Below are 20,228 nucleotides of genomic sequence, written 5' to 3'. Positions count from 1 at the left end.
GACTGACAGATGCAGCATCTGCAGTCATTGTCTACAGTGGTGTGGACGCTGTAACGTCCTACTTCAGTAAAGAGACACCTGAGCATGAAAGTGAATGTGTTAAGTATTAATTAATCTATGTCTCTACCCTCAACAACGGCCACAAGCTGTGTGCAGTGACCAAATTGTAGGTTGGCGGATAAAATGTGGCAGAAACGGGCTCCCTCTGAAGGTTGGCTGGGCTCAGTCTTAGAGATAAGAGGAGCTCAGGATAAAGCTGCCACTCCTACAAAAGAGCCAAGTGGACGGCTTTTGGTATCCGAGGATGAAACCTCCTGAACACCACCTAGCTGAGCACTTTCCAACTGCGGCGGGACCTCGACGTACACAGCACTGCTGGAGAGATTGTATCTCTCAGCTGGCTTGGAAACAACTGCTTGCACGGTTAGTTTGGTTTAGTTTGGTTTGGTGGTTGGACAGCATGTTTCACGCCTTTCCTAAACAATACTCCATTGTTGCAAGTTTGAAATACGTCCACAGACAGCACGGTTTTCTTTTCAAGCATTTCAAAGGAACGGACAAAACCGCAGAGTAGCTGTTATTAGTTAATGAGAGTCTTATAATTTATATACATATTTCTGTTATTACTTAGCCATAAAAATCTTTTTTTCTTGTCTCACATAATCATGATTGATTCTAACGAAACTGTTAAATTAGTCTGCAAAACTGCAACTGTAAACGAAAAGTCCGGAGATCACAAATCAGCATTATTTAAATTAGTTTTATATAATAAGAAGCTTCACCCCAAAGGAGACAAAGGAGAGAAAAGTTCATTTATTAGGAAATTATTTTGTCTGCTCGTTCTGTTAAATATAAGCAAGGACTGGACGAAGAGCGAGAGAGAGAGGAGAGAGGCGAGGCTCCGAAATTATTCAGGAGAAGATCAGCACATCGATCACTGTCTCAGTGCAAAGTTAAAGCTCGAGTGGAAATCACAGTTAAGACTTCAAGGACACAAAACACTTCCTGTGGGCAGCCGAGGTGGGGGTGTGTAGGGTGTCGGGGGAAGTTTGAGTGAAGAAGAGAACAGAAAATGTTGTTAAGATCAGAGTCTGACAGAAATGGAGGCTGGGCACATTACGCCTTGTTCTTATGGGAGATAAAAATATCCATGCAGGGTGTACGAACATGGGCTGCTTGGGCCAAAAGAATATTTTTATCCGGTGCCCAGTGAAGTCATCACTGTGGAATACTGTTCCCTGGAAAACATGCTGTACTTGCACGGCTGAACAAACCGTTTCTATTCAAACCTCTTGTACTGTCTTTGCTTTTTATGCTGGAAACAAACAACAAAGTCCACAAACTCTCACTGACACCTGTTTTTTCCTCGCATGTGGTTCCCACATTTAACCACGGTCATGCTGTTTGTAAATGCGACTTGACTGAGACACATCGAGCTGAACAGAACCTGAGGGGACCATGAACTAAGGGGTTAGCAGGAAATTTGGGGCTTGTTAGTATCTCAAATGTCCAGAGCTGCAGTTTTAACTCCATAGGAAATACAAAATCGTCACATATTATTGTAATAAAGAGTTAATGAATAAACAAAGTTGTGTAGGAAATGCAAACTATATGCAACACATTGCATGTGATGCAGAAAATCCATAAATATATTTTTATGTTTACTGATAAAAAGCTGCAGCAATTAGAAAATGGATCAGTTAATCTGTAGACCATTTTCCAAGAATATTCAATCCAAATAATTAATTTCGCTTTGATCTGGCCACAAATTGATTTCCACATCTCCTTCATTAGGGTATGAGACAGACCTGAACGCACTCACTAGCCTGTCCTGTGTAAATAAATGAGACACAAACCAGCCCTGAGAAAGTCCTGAATTAATCCATGAATTCAGAAGACTGCTGATTTTCTGCAAACATTGTTCTCTTGATTTGCTCTGGGTCTTTTTTTTTTCTATGACTGAAACAAGCGGCATGCATTTTGTGCAAAGGAAGAGTCAAGTATCTGCTTTTTATGTTACAGCCTGAAGCAGAAAGCCTGACCACAGGACAGCTGCCTCCTTCATCAAAGACCCACCTCCAACATGGTCTGTTCACACTTCTACCCTCGTGTGGAGGTATGAAAGTGTGAAATCTAAGATCTGCAGACTAAAGAACTCTTTCTTCCTGCTGCCATTAAACAGAAGTTAATCTTGGCCTACTTTCATCTGCTACTGTCTGCATTTCTCACTTTGCACACTCACAGCTGTCTACTGCACATACAGCTTATCAAGTACTCCAAACTATCCACTATCCACAATATGCACATAACTCATGGGAGGTCAGATTCTTTCATTTTATTTCTATAGTTCTATTTTTTGCACATATGTGATTTTATAACCGTTTTTAATTATAATTTATTCCATTTATCTGTTTTATATGTGGATTTTGCTGTTTGCCATCTGTTGTGGACATCAGTGGAAGAATTGCACAATTGTACAGGGACTGGTAAATGGACTGGTTCTTATATAGCGCTTTTCTACTCTTCTGAGCACTCAAAGCGCTTTACACAACTTGTGCATTCACCCATTCACACCCATTCACACAAGCACATTTTTCCTAGGTGCTTTCTAACTGACATTCACACACATTCATACTCCGATGGACCCATCGGAGAGCAATTTGAGCTACAGCCACCCAGCGAAATGACAATAACACTTTGAAACCAAATTGAAAAGCCTGGTTAGGTTGAACCAACACAGCAAGATGTATTCTGTTGTTGCCAACTTTCTCAATTAGATTTTTAAAAACATGTTTAATATTTGCAAAAACCGCACAGGAGTCACACAGAGAAATGTGAAAGCTGTCCACTTCTGTGCACATTTCAGCCAGAAGACAAACCAAAAGAACAAAGTACTGCATGTCCACTGATCCAGAGGATACTTTCAGCTGCTATGAATACAGGCGTGGCTTTAAACTAGGGCTGGGCGATATATCAAAAATTTATCGTTACCGAAATTTATGACTCTCATCGACGTCATTTTGCCCATGTCGGTAAATTCGGTATTTTAAAAAAAAAAAATGAAAAGGCATGTGCAGGTTGGCGATGTTCATGTCCCTTTAAGACGCTGTGCTACGTTACAGACTTGACGGGGTGGAGTCACATGACTCTACTACCTGTTGGGCAGACACTGCGCGATTTTTTTCAGTCGCGCGATTCAGCTCCTGCTCAAACTGTACGATTGACTCGCAGGGGTTAGAAGTTCATAGGTCACGATGCAGGGTCTCACACTATATGGCCCGATGCTCTGATGCGACCTGAGTGCTCACACTGTGCGTACATAAAACGAAGGTTATAACAGAAATTCTGTCGCTCGCTCTCCCTCTCTGTCTTTCACTCACACAGACACGCACACCACCACCATCAACTTTGCTAAATTGCTAATGAAAAACATTGATCAGGCAGCTGTGATTGAGCAGCAATGTAAATCCAACTATTTTCACGGTTGTTGTGGTCGTGTTCATTTTGTGAGGCCACATCGAAAAGGCTCGGATGAGCTTTCCAAAGTTCTACAAGTTGTGCCTCAATCGCTTGTGTCCAGATCACACGCTGCACTGCCGTGCTGCGCCGTCTTTTTCGCTGACATTTGTGTTTGCGCGTGCGCAGTGTGACAAACTGCGGTGACACCCTCACGACGGTCGCGAGGATTTCAAACAGGTTTGAAATCCTCACGACCAAGCGATTGATGATCGGGAGCTCGTCGTGAGGTGTCAATCGCTTCTCGTTACCCCACGTATACTATACGATGCATGACGCACGATGAAGGCCAAAATCGGGCCGATCGCCAAAACGGTCGCACGACTCAAAAATCGGCTCAAAATGGGCCAAAAATCGCACAGTGTAAGCCCAGCATAACAAGACGAGACACGGGTGAACAAATTGAGGACGATTTAAATGTTGAAGCAGCAGCGACGGAGGTAGAGCTGGTGGAGGAGGAAGAGGAGACGCTTGTTAACAAAAAAAAAAAATGCATCATCAATCGTTTGGCAACATTTTGGATTCAACAAGGATGATATTGATCAAAAAATTGTTAAATGTAAACTCTGCAAAAAGACTGTTGCGTCAAGTCAAGGTAACACAACCAACCTCTTCCACCACCTGCAGCACAAGTTTTTGTTTAAGAGTTTATAGTTTTCACTAGTCACATGGCAGTGCTTAGTATTTATTATAGTTTTTTCTGTGTTCAATTGACATTTGTGTTTGTGACATTATTTGTTTACAAGTTATAGTACCTCAAGGCCTTAGCAGAGATAGGCCTTTGTCCATGATGGCATTACATTTGCACAATCATTGTTTACTTTGTGAATAGCCAATGTGAAACATATTTATTATTAAACTATTTTGTTTACAAGGGATACACATATTTTAGAGAGCATGGTTACATATTGTATCCTACACTTTTTATTTTGTTCAGTTAATAAATCTTAACCACTAAAAGGACTTACTACTATTGTCTTCATTTATTTTCAGTGACATTTTACAGTCCTTTAAAGTGGTAATAATATAATTTCAATGAATAGGTCTAGGGGGAATAATATTATCAAAATAACTGGAGGAACTATGCTGCCACAGCCCCATCAAATGAAAAAAAAAAAAAAAAAAAAAAAAAACGTTTGTTTTTTTTGGCACTTGGGGTGGTTATCGTCCATTTATCGTTATCGAGGTTAACTGCTCAATTTATCGTGATATTGATTTTAGGCCATATCGCCCAGCCCGACTTTAAACTGTCACACCTTTTTGGTGTGTCCCGAACAAAAAACCCTATAAATGAATCTTTAGTTGGTAGCTTGCACTGGTTAGTTGGATGTTGGAGGGATTTGTCAGAGCAGCTACAGTCTGCCAGCTCACCACAGTTTGGCCTTGGTCCTAACATTTTGAGGTCAACTGACTGTGGCTGCAGAACTGGGCTAAGTTCCACTTCCTGAGGCTTGAAAAGTGACCGTTAGCTGGAAACTGATAAAAGTAGGTTAAAAATTGAATAAATAAACACTTACCAGAAACACCCGGTACGCATCTTTCCTCGTGACAGAGCCCCAGCACGGATCTGTGTCGTTGTACTTGACACTTCCAGCGCTGCAGGAGTGGTTTCCACTGCAGGCAATCACAAAAAAAGAGCTTCATGTTAAACCCCGTCACCTGTCGGCTGTGTGAAACAAACAAACTGTCACCGCAGCTCTAACTCTGACGCACAAACTTGTATCAAAGGTTTAATTTAAAATGTCTGTGTTTACACAGACGAAGATTTCCACTGAAGGAAAAGCTTTAGAGCGTATCGCTTAAGAGCGATCACTAAGCCTGTCATTGTTGCGTAACAAAGCAAGCGTTAGGAAAATCATCTAGTTCTGTCAGTGTTACTCGGAGGTCTCCAGTTTGTGCCTTCAGGCGAGGCAAACTGCCTCTGAAGTCTCAGTTACAGCTCACATTTGTTCTAGCTGGAAGGTTTGCAAGGTTGGCACCAGAGTGAGGAGAATTTAATACAATGAGACAGCATCAGCATGCCACACCCCTGGACAGGATGGAGAGGTCAGTTTTGTCATAACACCAATTAGAAGAGGAAAGGACACATTAAATACGAGGGGGGGGCATCCCTTATATGGTCACGAGGAGAAGCCATGAACTTAAAGCGAGAAAGATGGGAGATAGAACGACTTTTTCAGACAGATGAACGGAGGCGCTGCACCAAGGCCCAGTTTAAGAGAAACAAGGAACATTTTGAACAGGAAATCATGCAAAGCTACCCTAGCAGAGTCAAAGAACAAAGACATGGAGCTGAAAATGAGAACCACAGGTCCCCTTTAAGCACATGTAGCATGTTTTTCCTTCTGCTTCTATTTTGGCTTGTGTTTTAAAGCCACCACACCTGTTTCCTCTACAGTGGCCCTTTTTTGCCCCTCTCTAAAAGCCTGAATGTTTACCAAGGGTTGGATTGTTCCCCCATTAATAGACTGAGAATAGACTGCTCTCAGACAGCTCGGTTTTACACTGCTGCTGCTGCTGCTGCCATGTTGGTTTATTTCACTGAAATAAATCAGTTAATAAAGGACTGTGCATTATAGCTTCCTTAAAACTCCTTTGAAACTGCCTGAAACTATTAAAAACATCACTGTCAGAAACTGTCACAATCCACAAATAATAATAAAAAACACACTGAAGGCAGAATGACTATTTCTGTAATCTGGGCTCTGAAGGGCTGAGTCCACTATAACTATATATGAAATACCTCATTTTCACCCAGACACTCGCAATAAAAACCTTTCTGGAAGCAAATCAACACGACTCAGTCGCCAGCAGCACCGGTATGAGGTGAGCAGGCCTAAAGGTGAGAGCGAGGCTTTATTGTCTTAATCTCGGGTTCAGCAGGTCACAACAGGACTAAAGAGAAAGGACAGAGGAGCCAATGAGAAGACGGACGTGCTTCATTGTGCCAAAAGTAAAAGCACAAAGGTTATGAATACTTTTCATGAAGAATATGACAAGTAATCCCTAATTTTCAGCTTCGTATTTTTAAGCTTGGACTCTACTTGAGCAGCTTTGCCACTTTAGCCCCACCCCCTTTAAGGCTGCACCTCCTATTAGCCAACTTTGTGATTGGCTGCCCCTCAAAGAAATGTTCTGAATGCCAGGTGGGCGGGGTTTCTGCACTCAAAGTGGAACAAACGGTTTTTGCAAAATAATGTTTAATGAAGGAGTAATTTCAGCAAAATAGCTAAATATTTATTACACTGGCTCCTACACTACTGTCCAAATTAATCTGAGTAAATAAATTAATACAGTTTCAATAATACAATATTAAACTGAGTATTTATGCCCTTTCATTTTTGTTACAAAGTCAATACCCATAAAAGAACTGAGACTAATACTTATCAATAGTCCCGATAAGATTCTACAGCAGCACCCGTTTCCAAACAATAGGAACAAATTAGAAGTGAAGTTAAACCACAACAGAAATTTCCACGTGTTCACAAAAACAGGAGGCTGCTCCCAGGAAAATGCTTTGGAGCGCCTCACTTCATGTCTCAAAGCAAAATGGGGCTTGCAGCAGAGAGGGGCCTTGTTGCTCAATGTTAATTAATTCTGTATAACTTCACAAGCACCTCCTATGAACTGGCTCTATGAAGTCCAGCGAGTAGAAGCTCCTGAGTATTTATGAGTCTGACCGGAATGAAATCACTAAAGTGAGAAGAGATTACCTGTACATACACTGAGCTCTATGGTTGGAAACATTAGTCTCTATATTAATCATGGCTAAGGACAAGCAGAGTAGGTCTACTTCTAATATAATCTCGTTATTTCGAAATAAATCCAAAAATAATCCTACCAGGCAACTTCCATCAGCGATATCGGCACAGCTGCTGCGTAGATGGCCAGGTCTCCATAAAGATAGACTATGATGCAGATGTAGAACATATTGACGCCAACTGAAAGACAAAAACAAAGACATTAATATATTAGTGAGTCAGGGATGCATTGTACTCAGTGCTGAGAAAAGCTACGGACGTTAGTCGTGACCAAATTCTGACAAATGGTTTGGTCAACCCAATCAAAGGACCTTATCTTGGTCTCGTCTTGTAGTCTCAGACAAATGCTCAGAATGAAATGAGGATTAATTCAAATTTGATCCTTCAATCTGGATCTAGAGCCTCACTACAAGACATCCGTCCAGGTCCAAGTTTGAGTCAGGGGGCAGTGGTTTAAACAGAGTGTCAAGACCTCCCCCCTGCCCAACTTCTCCAGCTCTACCAGGAGACACTAAGGCAAGGGTGGGAAACTCCAGGCCTCAAAGACCGTTGTCCTGCAGGTTTAAGATCTCACCAAGAGTCACACCTGAATCAAATAATTAGTTCATTACCAGGCCTCTGCAGAACTTCAACACATGCTGAGGAGGTCATTTAGGCATTTAAATCAGCTGCGTTGGATCAAGGGCACGTCTAAAACGTGCAGGACACCGGCCCTTGAGGGCTGTAGTTGGACACCCCTGCACTAAGGCATTCCCTGTCAGCCAAGAGATCTTATCTCCTGAGTCTGCACCGGGGCCTCCCCCAGCAAGCATCATGGTCAACTGGCTCCTTGAAACTGAGCTGCTCCTAAAGGACCGAGCTCCTCACCCTCTCGCTAAGATGAGACATCCTTCAGAGGAAGCTCAGTTCCACCTCTTGTATCAGCATCTCATTCTTTCCCTAACCAAAGTGGATGGAGACTGACCTGTAAATCAACAACTCTGCTTTCATGGTCAGCTCTCCTTTCACAACAACAGACCAGTATGACATCCATGCACTGTGGAAACTACCTACAACTAAGGATACTCAAAACTGCCATAAATATACAGTCTACATGATGGGATATTTATGTTTGAGGACAGGAGTCTTTTTCAGAGTTTCACATAGAAGGGTAGTGCGTTGATGGACGGTTGGTTTCCAGGCTCGGTGAGGTGTTTAAGGACAACTTGGATCCAAACTGAGTGCAGATGGCAACTCCACCATCAGGGATTAACAGGCAGGCGGCAGACACGGGGACAGAGCCATCAGAGCCTGGTGTGGGTCACTCCTGTGTGTACGTACCACTCCCCATTAAAGCTTATAATTTGGTAATTACGTTTGTGTGACGCAGACAATCTTTACAGATCACCAAAGCACGGCTGGTTTCTCCACGTGAATAAAAACAAAGTAACACGAGATCAATAAGTGACAAGGAGACGCATTTTTCATTTTTAGCGTCCGTCTCAACATTTCATCATGAAATATGAGCGACGGACCACGAGTGTGAAACTTTGCCATCTCTATTAAAATGTACTCTCATCTACACCTCTGCTCATTACATCCCTCCATCCCTTTTCTGGGACAGCGGCCTGCACGGCATAGGCACGTCTTACTGGTTCAATGAAATATATTAATAGCGTTAATTAAAAAAAACTAATCGCTCCATGAAGGGAATTTTCCTCATCAGCCTTTACTCTTTACAAGTTCTTTAACCATCTGTCCTCCTCTCGCCATGCAGCCAAGATCGAGAGCTTTCACCAGCAGACACATCAACACGGTGCCCCACACATCCATCATCCTCTTGAATTCTTAGAAGGGGTTTCGACCGTCCAACCGGACCCCTCAGCTAATTCATTACTGCCAAGGAAATTAGAGCATACAGTCGATTAAAAAGAAATAAAAGTTGACAGATTTACGGCTTTAAGGGCTACACTGCTTCTTTTATGGCTGAGGGTGCCCATCAAACAGTTAAATTAAGCAGTGACAGAAGTTGAAAACACGAGGAAGTGGCAGCCTAATAAACAACCGTTCATCTCGTTGTAATTAAAGCTGTCAGCTGACTCACAACAGTCAGAATGCAACAGAGTCTGGAGCCCTAAAAGAGTAATCCGAGTCTAATTTAGCCCAGACTCTATTAGAGTGTGCTGGTTATTATCATTATAAGAAAATGAAACAATTAATCATGTGGTCAATACAGTGTCAAAATGGAACATACCCATTACATTACATTTTAACAGCATATGTACCACATATGTCATGGTGAACGGCTCGTTCTGTTAAGAACAAAGACGCAGACCCATGAAACATAAACAGGACTACAAAGGCCTGCACAAAGAACACCCTTACTGCAATTAAAAGGGGAGCAGCAGCCAGGTGCTGCTATCAAATGCACTTCATTAATTAATCACCAGTAAATGTGAGAACCTCTATAAAAGCTGTAGTTTTGGCAGCCAAAGATCTGACCGTGCAAAAAACCCAAGAACTGCATCTCAGACTTCACAGGCCTTAGTTAGCACGTTAAAGGTCAAAGTTCATGAAAGCACAATTAGAAAAGTCTGCACAAGTACGGCTTGTTTGAAAAAAAACATGGCAGTACGGACAAACCGCAAGACCTCTGGAACAATGTCCTTTAAAGAGATGAGACCGAATTGGAGACAACTAACGATAATGCACAGCACCACAATCAGAGGAAACCAAACACAGAACATCAATAACAACACCTCATACAAAGGTGATGGTTAGAGCACCTTGCAGCCACTGAGTCGCCCATAAACTCCTCAGTATACCAAAGTGTTAAAGCTTGGTCCAAACTGGATCATAAAACAGGACAATGATCTCAAGCACAAATCTACAGCAGAAAAGCTGAAAAAGAATAAAAGGTGCAGTCTTCCAAAGTCCAGACCTCAACCTGAGCTCCACAAAGCTGCAAACCTCTATGACCTGAAGCAGCGCTGTAAAGAAGAAGGATGTGACAGACTGATGAAGTCGTATAGAAAGCTGTTACTTCAAATCATTGCTGCTAAGTGTGGTTCTGCATGCTGCTGGAATATGGTGTGAGCTTAGACGTTAACCTGCTTGCTTTGTCTGCACTGAGTCTGGCTTTCACACCAAGGTCACTGCGCCTTCATATTCTAATACTACAGAAAGTACAGGTGCAGGAATTAAATGGCAGATATTTCCACACAGTCCCAAGTTCAGAGTCTGCTGCAAACTAACGACAGCACTGTGGTCAGCACCTCGCATTACGATGGCCTAAAAATGTCCGGGTTCAGACTGGACAGCCATTAATAATTTGATCATGGATGAGACTTATCATTGAGAAACAGGTAGCAGGGTATTCTGCTGCTGCAGTCGGTAAATGATAGAAAGGCGAGCGCTCCACATGACCACGGGCGTGCAGGCCTTCGCTGCACCGCAACTAATTTTTCCCAATTACTCCGAGCCGCAGGCACGCGGGCTACAAAATGGGCCTTCGTGTAGGAGCTGAGGACTCCGTGTAGCTGTGAAACACCGCCGCCATCCATCAGCACATTTCCTCTGACTGACAGCAGACATGAAAACCTGCCCGGGAGGAACTGAGAGAACAGCACAAAGACCACATTTAGTTAAGACTACAAGGAGACTTTGGAGGGATTTAATACCATTTAAGTCCTAAAAGGAATGGGATAATATTTTATTCGTACTCTAGTACTAAGCCACCTGTGGCCTGCTCTTTAAGGTGAAGCGGTTTGGTTTTGTGATGCCTGAAAATGAGCTGTCATCTTATGGAAAACCTCTGAAATAAAAGGAAGAAAGAGAATATTAACTTTTATTCTGACCTCAGTAGTCGCCCTCTCCTCAGATTCCAGTTCTATCAAAGGGAAATTCTGATGAACACAAACTACAAACAGTCGCTAATCAAACCGATGGACGGCTTGACATATTTATCATGTAGAAAAACTGAGACGTGCTGCTGAAATTGTATTTCTTTATCTTATATTAGTATACTTCAGGGATGAAAGTGTAGTTACCCGTCTTTACACTCACAGAAAGAGGAGTTTCACTCGTCCAGCTGTATGTGGCCATCGATGTGAAATGAGTTTGACATCCCAGCGCTAAACAATCACTAATCTCTCAGATTAACATCTGGAGAATATCTCCCTTCTAAGTCGGAGCAGAAGTTAGTCAGTTGCTGTGTCATTCTCGTGTAACCAGCGACACAATAACCAAAAACAGTAACTGCGATAATGAGTCCGTGTACATCAATGGATCCTAAATGCTTAAATGCATTTTAAATGGCACAAAATACAAAAGAAATGCTCTCACTAACAAAATGCACATTGATTATTATGTTTTGTAATAAAGTAAAACGTGATGCAAAAAAAGTTTTACTTATAATTTTTTTTGTCCAAACACAAAGAGACAAAATTCCCGAGAAGCTTCATTGTTTGGTCACTTCACCTGCATCAACACAACGCCATAAACGCTGACTCTCACCTCGAGGTGGTTTTCTAAATGATTGCCTACTAGGATATTCTGCAGTAACAGAAGTCGTAAAGTCCAGGAATGACATTAAACACTTGGCTTTCCATCAATCTGATTCCACGAGTCTGTCTTTCGCTCTCGCACCGATGGACGGTAGTTTGTCCGTTTCACAGATTGCAACAGCAGCGAGAGGGCTGGACAGCATCAGATCACGGGAGGAGACAGCTGAATGACAATGAAGACAACAAGACAGGAAGTGCTGGCACTAGCTAGTTAGCAAAATAAAAGTATTGCCTACTTGTGAATCTGCGTGGAAGGGGACTGCTTTATCACATGGATGAAAGCACTGCAAGTTACAAAGACAAAAGCATTCAGTAGTACAAGGGGGGATACAACAGAAGTAAAGCCTTCAGGGAGGAGACTGAACTTGTGCTGTTGACCTGCTGTGTTGATCACAACAAAACTTTAATTAAATCATCCTAAAACTGCTACAGGAAACAGGCGTGTGTGTGACTTATAGAAAAAGATCAGGAGCCATGCTGGAGCAAACGTGTCCCTTCATCTTCCCAGTGGCTCGGGCCCTGCTGGTTTTCATTTTGCCAGAGCTCTGCATGCACAAGTATGACATTTAAGTAAAAGTCACTCAAGTATTAAAAATGGATGTGCCCATGTTTGGCTCTCATTAAAGACAGAGGTCTGCGTTACGACAGATAAATCAGTATTCATGTCCACGGCCCTCCATATGTCAGGGGAAGGACGGCTTGCGTTGAAGAAACAAGCGTTCTGTTTGCAGAGCCGTGGACAAACGGCAAATCATATCAAAAGTATGAAACGCCGGGACGAGACGCTGATGCGAGGATGGCACTACTCCCGCTCGCCTCTCTCTCTGCCTTTGTGACTTTAGCCAAAGTCGTCTCCTAATCAACTTTCAAATCGTCAATGTGAAGGTTATAGTAGCACCTTTCCACAGAGGTGCAGATAAACCTGCCTCCATCAACATTCCTGTCAGTGGCTGCAGGTCAGGCTGATACGATATCCATGGCCTTATTCCAAGCCTGCTTTACCGCTGCTGCCACCGTCACATCAATTTCAGCCCAGGAGGAAGTCGAATGCCCTCTAAGAGTGCCTATTCAACAGCAGGAGAGATGCTTTTTAATTGCCTGCTACGGCGCGGGACAGGAAGACAGTGTGCAATCACGCCTGCAGGTCTTTGAAGAATTGAGGGCGGTGATAAAACTGTTTTAAAGTCCTGTAACTTTAGCACAGCGTGAAGGCGTTTGTTTGCCCCCATTCTTGTTAATAACGCATGAAGAGTGCTGAATGCGCCTGTCAGTAAAGACTGCAGTCTGCCCTCAGCTCATTTTGTTTTACTCGGCTTTCCAAGAAAAGACAACTGCCGGCTGTCAGATGTCAACATCTGTCTCCTCACGCCCATAATCCCTCACAATTTAGGGTTGGGGGTTTTTGGACTTGGTTTGGATTAAGTTGTCGCCTCTACAAAGAAACAAAACTGCTCAGCCCACACATTTCCATACAGACTATAAATAGACTGGCTGGGATTATTTTTAATTTTAGAAAACAACCCTCTAAATTCTGTATAAACACTAACTGACATACAGAACCAAAAAATAAAGACATATCTCAATTTTTCCCTCATTATCAGATTATCTGCTGATTATTTTCATCTATTATGGCCCAAAAAAATCAAAAATTTAATTTATAATCATATAAAACGACAAGAGACAAACACACTGTTCAGCACACCATGTGTGTACCTCAGTGACGAGTGTTTCCTAACAGTTATATCAGTCCTCAGGTGTTTGCATGAATTAGAATTAGAAAGCCTTGACCTGCAACCAGGGTGTGATCAGTGTGTACGTATGTCTACGATCAAAGTGCTGTATGTGTTTGTTTGAATGAGATTTTGACTTTTAAGCTGGGTTTAGACTCCATTACATTGAGTTCATGTTTCATTTCCCACAACAGTTTTCTCCCTTCTGTTATGCTGACTGGTTAGAGCAAACAGACGTCTGCTATCGGTGTCAGGGGTTAAGTTTTTGGTTTTTCTACCACTCAGTCCAGCCTGCTGTGTCTAGTTTACTTTTTTCAGGAAACTGGGAACACGCATTTGTGTCCTCATGTATTGATCATTGTAACTAGGGCTGGGTATCGTCACTGATTTCTAGAATCGATTCGATTCACAAGGTCCCGAATCGATCGGTTTTATTACAGACACAGCGTTTTGAATTTTGCATAATTTTAAAAAAATTAGGTTTTCTTTCCGGAAGCAAGTAAAAGGAAAAAACAGCAGAGGGAGGGAGGGAGGGGGAGAGAGACAGCTGTGCATGCAGTGTGATTTTATCGTGGTGGAAGTTCGGTCAATAATGTTTGGAGAGAGTTAAAACTAACAGCTTTAGAATCGGCGCAAAAAGGGCGTGAACACAAAGCTCGACCCGCCGACGCATCAGAATCAGCGAGCTGTCGGCTTTCAGCCCCGACCGTGTCCGTGCCGTTGGGTGAGAAAGGCGACATCTCACTGATTCTGATGCGTCGGCGGGTCGAGCTTTGTGTTTACGTCTTTGTGCAGAATCTGTGTTCCTGTTTGGTGGTTTTTTCGAAATTTTGTGAGGTTTAACCTGAGATTCTGGCGTTTCTGGCAAAATAAATTTATATTAAAAAAATCGATTCAGGATTTTAATGAATCGATATCACGTTATCCAAGCCAGAATCGATTTTAATCGATAAATCGATCATCAAAACCCACCCCTCGTAACGCTTTAAAATCAGGGGTGGGCAACTCCAGGCCCCGAGGGCCGGTGTCCTGCAGGTTTTAGATCTCACCCTGGGTCAGCACACCTGAATCACATGATTAGTTCGTTACCAGGCCTCTGGAGAACTGCAGGAGCTAATTTAGCCATTTAAATCAGCTGTGTTGGTTCAAGGACACATCTAAAACCTGCAGGGACACTGGCCCTCAAGGCCTGGAGTTGCCCACCCCTGCTTTAAATGGACTGGCACCTTCATACCTCTCCGACCTCTTACACCTTTATGTTCCATGCCGTGCTCTACGATCTCAGGACTCTGGCCAGAGCCAGAAAAAAAGACAGCTGGAGAGCTTTTTCTTTTCGTGTCCCGTTCTTGTGGAACAACCTCCCTCAAAATATTAGGCAGGCATGCTCTGTGGAGGTTTTTAAAACTAAGGTGAAGACACATTTCGTAATTCTTTGCCTTTTAGTTTTTAAATTCTTACCGTTTTTAACTTGTATTGTGTTTTACTTGTACTGCTATTTATCCCTTTTATTTATTCATCGTTTTAGTTTCAGATAGCTGTACAGCACTTTGTTTGAAAGTGCTTTATAAATAGTTATTACTACAACTCGACGCAGCAGCGCAGTGTCCCTGCAGCAGCAAAGAGCCAAACATTCAGAAGGTTTTATATTTATGATACCGATTTGGTGATTTAAGAATACGATATTATTATAGAATAGAATATTTCAGACACATTAAAGTTAAAGACATTTCTCCAGCTTTTGTTGTGTGCAGATTTTTATTTGTTTTTTGTCCGTGGGGAAGTTGCAGGTTGCCTTTTGGTGGCCTAACGATGCATCGTCAACACTCACAGCTCAGTTTAGTTTAAACTTTCATCTATCAGCTGTTATAAATGCAGACATCAACAGATTAGCAAACAGGGAATATTGGCTGATAAATAAAGCCTGCGCTGCACTTTTTCAGCCTTGGAAAAAAAACCTCCCACCTGACTCCATTAGCATCAGTTTTTCAGTGTGTTAAATGTAAAGTTTTACCTTCATTCTGAAAGATTATCTGAACCACACGCTGGGTTGGAGTTTGGATTTTTTATATTTGTATATCTTTCCAGCACCTTTGAGTGACTTCATGAATGAACATGAGATCCTAATGAAAAACATATTTCTAGATGCACACTGTTTAAAAAAAAGTGCAACCAAATTAACGTTTAAACATCGAGGCCCACTCCACAAATGCCACAATCCAACTATATTTTTCTATAAGCAAATTTGAGCATGAGTATAACAGGACATATCATCCGTTCAATAAAACGCACCAATTTAATGTCTTTGATGTGGAGGAACAGAAGCAAGCGTCAGTACTCTGGATGTTTAAAGCTGATCATTCATTGGAGAAACGGGAGGAGTCGATGCTTTTTTCAGGTTTGTTGCTTTGTTGTCTGTTAGTCTTGTGATGGACAAGCTATCAGCCAACGTGCACACCTTGGATGTGTGCTTGGACGCTTTCTCATGTCTTTGTGACCCAGAGGAGTCGCTCCCTACTGGCCATTAAACAGAATGCAGGTTTAAAGCCCTTTAAGACGTCTACAAGAAACAATGTTTGAATTTTTATTGACCCAAATATTAAAAAGTCAGTGCCTGCTTATTAAAACTGCATGACTGCAACAGACGAGAAGTGGATGAAGTGGACAGGAAGGTGGTGAGCAGGTAGAAGCTGAGCGGGTCGGTGTAATCGGGACAGAGAAAAGAGCTCCGTCTCTTTCCTCGACCAGCACGTGTTGGGCTAATTCGTTTCTGATTAGAGTGACCGGGCTGCTTCTCACCACATGAGGGAGAGAGAAGAGGAGAGAAAACTCATTTCCTTATTACCAGTCGATAGCTGCCCGTGTTTCACCTGCATGGAGTCGTTTCGTGGTGGGAAAGGTCGTCAGCCAGCCTCGTTTTTTTTTTTCTTTTAAGCACATTAACCAAGCAGAACAGGCGAGTGAGTGACGAGCAGACTGTACGGAGCGCACTGCAGCTTTAACAGCATGAGCTGCATGACAGCATGCATGAGTGCGTTCACACGTGTGGGTGTGAACATGAGCCGAGCGGATGTGTTACACTGAGCGTGTGCCAAGTGCTCCACCTGCTGCCGAAACGCTGAAGGACCGAGCGTGTCAGCGCAACGATGTTGTCGGAGCTTCGACCTTTTGCTGTTCCTTTACTCCTGCAACAACAGGGACGCTGGAGACTGTAGACGCACCCGCGCCGAGTGAAGAAGAGCTGGCTGGATTAATGCAAGCGGACAAGAGGAGAAAGGAGACGAGGAGAGGAGGAGACGAGAGCTCCGATATGAGCCTCGAGGCTTTGTCTGTCTCCGGTTGAAGGTGATTCTGCCTTTAATTCAACAGCAAAACTTCTCAGAGAACTCATTAGCCCCCAAATCATTCAGGAATTTGCCACAAGTGCAGGTTATACCCTCACTCACCTACTCACCCACCCACAAGCAAGGCAGAGAGATTAACAACCTTGATAGGGTCTCAAACAGGTAATTAAAACCAGAGGCAGTTTTTCCATTTATAATTACATCCAATTAAACTGCCAGCAGTCTTCCTTTTATAAATGTGAGCACCGGACATTAAAAAAATATCTCTCCCGAATTATCCCACACAACCCTCACTACTCCTCCATATAAATGTTACGCGTGGCTAATGATGGCGACGTCGAAAGTTAATTGAATAATGGCTGAATAATGGGCAGAGAGAGGAGGTGAAGAAGGAGCTGGAGGCGAGAAGATTATTACCTTTGTTGAAGAACATGGAGGCCATCTGACCCATCTCAACCCGCTCCATGATGTCAAAATGATCGGCCTGCCCTGATCTCTCTGTGAAGACAGGAAGCAGACGACGGGAGTAAAGACACCTCGTGCAAGGAGTCAGATAAGCCCAGACTGAGATATCCATCTATCTATCTATCAAAAAATATACACACACACACACACACGCACATATATATAATATATATAATCAAGTGTCTTTATACTTGATTTAAAATGTGCTACAAACTTACTACATTTATTTAAAGAATTCACATTAAAGCATTTTAACAAATTTAACTTCTTCTCAGGAAATGCCAGAAATGATGATAATTATACTCAGAGGCTGTTCCACCTCGTTTCATTTGCCAAATTGTGAAAATCTGAAAAATATTTAATATAAAATCGCATAAAACTGACAATTTTTTACATTTTTGTTTGATAAATGACAAAGTCTAAAATTCATGTCGTTAGCCAGTCATTGGAGCACTTGCTTGAGATGCCGTGTCTCTAATGTTTGATGTGAATATTAACTTGCTTGTAGCTGCACTGCTGTCATGTGACTTGCTGATTGGATAACTACATGAGTAAGAGGAGCCTGAGCCGGCACACCTCGACTTCAGAGCCTGGATCCGGAGCACGATGAATTTGTGATATATTAAGATGATGTCTCACAGTTCTTCATTTCTGAATTCTACGTGCATTCGTGAACACTTCCTGCAAAATGAGCAATTTTGCCCAATTGCTTAAAGGTAAACTGTGCTAAGCAAGCCATGCACATATAAAGCCCTGGGTGAGCGTATTTGTAGAGGTGAAACCTTACAGTGAGAGAGAAACCTGAACTAAGCGCGTGGTCTTGATGTAAGACTACATCTTCTTTCCTATTTCTCTAAAGAGAGCGACACTCACGAACAGACAAGATGGGCCTCGTCTCCGGCTCCGATCGACCCCGGCACGTGACCTCGTCGTCGTCTGAATACTCGGACGTGGAGTCGCTGTTCTCGACCTGCTGAGGACAACAGGAGGAAAGCGTGACTTCCTGTTTTCCTCATTTCTAAACACAAACAATCAGCAAACAGCTGCAGCAGAGGAAGGTAACATCTGGAAACTACAAGCAGCAGCTGGGAAACCCCGTGGAGGACGGAGGCAATCGCGTGCCCACAGAGTCTCTGCAGATTAGCGTCAATTAGGTGTCAATGATGAGGTGAGTGACATAGGGACAAAGATCGGACGAGGAGTGACAAACAGCAGCTACATGGTCCGCCTTACAGCGCCAATCACAGCTTAACTAAGAGTTCAACAAACACCAGACTGCAGGATGTGAACCCGCCTTTTAAAAGATGGTAAATTAGTTTCTTGGACTCCAACCTTGATTTTAGCCTCACCTCACAGGTTTTAGGCTGTTTTCACACCGACACACTTTGTTTGCTCAGGTTCAAATCAGGGATTTTTGTAAATTCGTTTTTCCTGTGGTTTCATTTGTTTTCATACAAAAAAAAAAAAAAAAAAAAAATCTCCAAGTAAGCCAAAATCTTCGGTACAAACCATCTGAGAACATTTAACGTGCCTATTGGTCAGATGTGTCAGAGGCAACAAGAGTAAATACAGGAAGGAGGACAGAAACCACCTCTTCTTCCACAGTCTGCACCCCAGTGTAATAACCGTGTTCACAGATTATAGCATCACTCGGACCACCTGACCCTCCTCCTGATGGCTCCCAGATCTTAAAATTAAAACAAGAGGGAGGGTCACATGTTTTTCGGTAACCACCTCAAAGCTTTTAAACATCCCACTGCTTCATAGCAAACAACGACCTATTCACTCAAACTGCAATTCAGATAAATTAAAGACAACCACAAACATAAAATGTACATAAAACAAAAGCAGACTGGATAAAAGGCATCCGTGTAATGGATAAAAACAGGTGCAGTCACAGTGCTAACTGTGCTGATTTAAAACGATTAAACGGGATCCGTTTCTCTAACTTGAACAGCTTCTGCAGATTGTGTAAAAAAGAATCTGTTTCAATATTAACCTGATGATTTTCAATAGTCAGGCCAAACATTTATTATCCTTCCTGAAACTCTGAACACTATGACATGTTAATTCAGTTACAGTCCTCCTAAAACACCAGCAGAGGGCAGTCATGGCTCCCTCCAGGCAGGCCTGTACGCCTCCCATACTAAACCAGATCACTCCTGCTGGGAGGGCTCCTCTTTAATACCTCAGGTAATGAAAAGTAATTGATTGATAACAGCTGGTGGTGTCTGACAGTTTTCTTTGCCTTGAAAATGAATCCCTTTGAATTCTTAAATGTTCAGACAAAAAAAATAAATTTAAAATGAAACCCTTTTGAGAGTTTCACAATTTAGCCTCCAGTGCACTGCCAGACTGCCAGAATCATTTTAAGCTTTGGTATTGAACTGGTATTTAATGGCAGTTGGTGGGAGCACAGGTAGATTCAAGCAACAACATTTTTGTGTGTAGCACCACAAAAGAGCCGTGTCCTCAAAAACTGTACTTCAAACTCAGTCCTTCTCAAATACATAAAACACTTTAACCCACAAAGTCACAGTGACGACAGGTGCTGCGTACGCGTCGTCATATTTCCTCGTCTTAGCTTTCGGGAGACGTTCGTTTGTCCCGTTATCGCTGTCTCTCTCCGCCTTTCTTTTCGTCACTGTTAAATATGTTTTTGAGAGTTTGTTTACTGCACTTTATCTCCTGCTCTGTGCTGTGTGTGTGCACGTGCTCAGTGCAAAAAACCCTGCCACCTACTGTAGCGGATGTGCAATCACACTCTATTCTAGTACAGCAAAGAAAGCATGCTCCCCGGGGTCACACGCTCCCCCTCTGGCATCGCACCCCACTGTTTGAGAAAGGCTGCAATAAGGGATCTGTGTTGAC

The 20,228-nt window shown here is 42.6% G+C and overlaps 1 protein-coding gene across 2 annotated transcripts in view; it reads right to left on the bottom strand.

The window, feature by feature from the left end:
• Positions 1–20,228, bottom strand: part of tmem104 (transmembrane protein 104) — a 71,176-nt gene that overhangs the window by 42,122 nt on the left and 8,826 nt on the right. Inside the window, exons 5-8 of one of the 2 annotated variants that reach the window (XM_040042264.1) lie at positions 18,231–18,327; positions 17,310–17,390; positions 7,358–7,457; positions 5,034–5,130 (exon numbers count right to left, since the gene is read on the bottom strand). In XM_040042264.1, the coding sequence (XP_039898198.1) occupies positions 5,034–5,130; positions 7,358–7,457; positions 17,310–17,390; positions 18,231–18,327 (375 nt within the window). Of the gene's footprint in view, positions 1–5,033; positions 5,131–7,357; positions 7,458–17,309; positions 17,391–18,230; positions 18,331–20,228 lie in introns of both variants that reach the window. The other variant, XM_040042254.1, reaches the window with a different exon arrangement.

This window comes from Simochromis diagramma, unplaced genomic scaffold (assembly GCF_900408965.1).
Source record: "Simochromis diagramma unplaced genomic scaffold, fSimDia1.1 OVJJ01000321.1, whole genome shotgun sequence".
Lineage (NCBI taxonomy): Eukaryota > Metazoa > Chordata > Actinopteri > Cichliformes > Cichlidae > Simochromis > Simochromis diagramma.
This window is presented reverse-complemented; position numbering and strand designations above follow the sequence as displayed.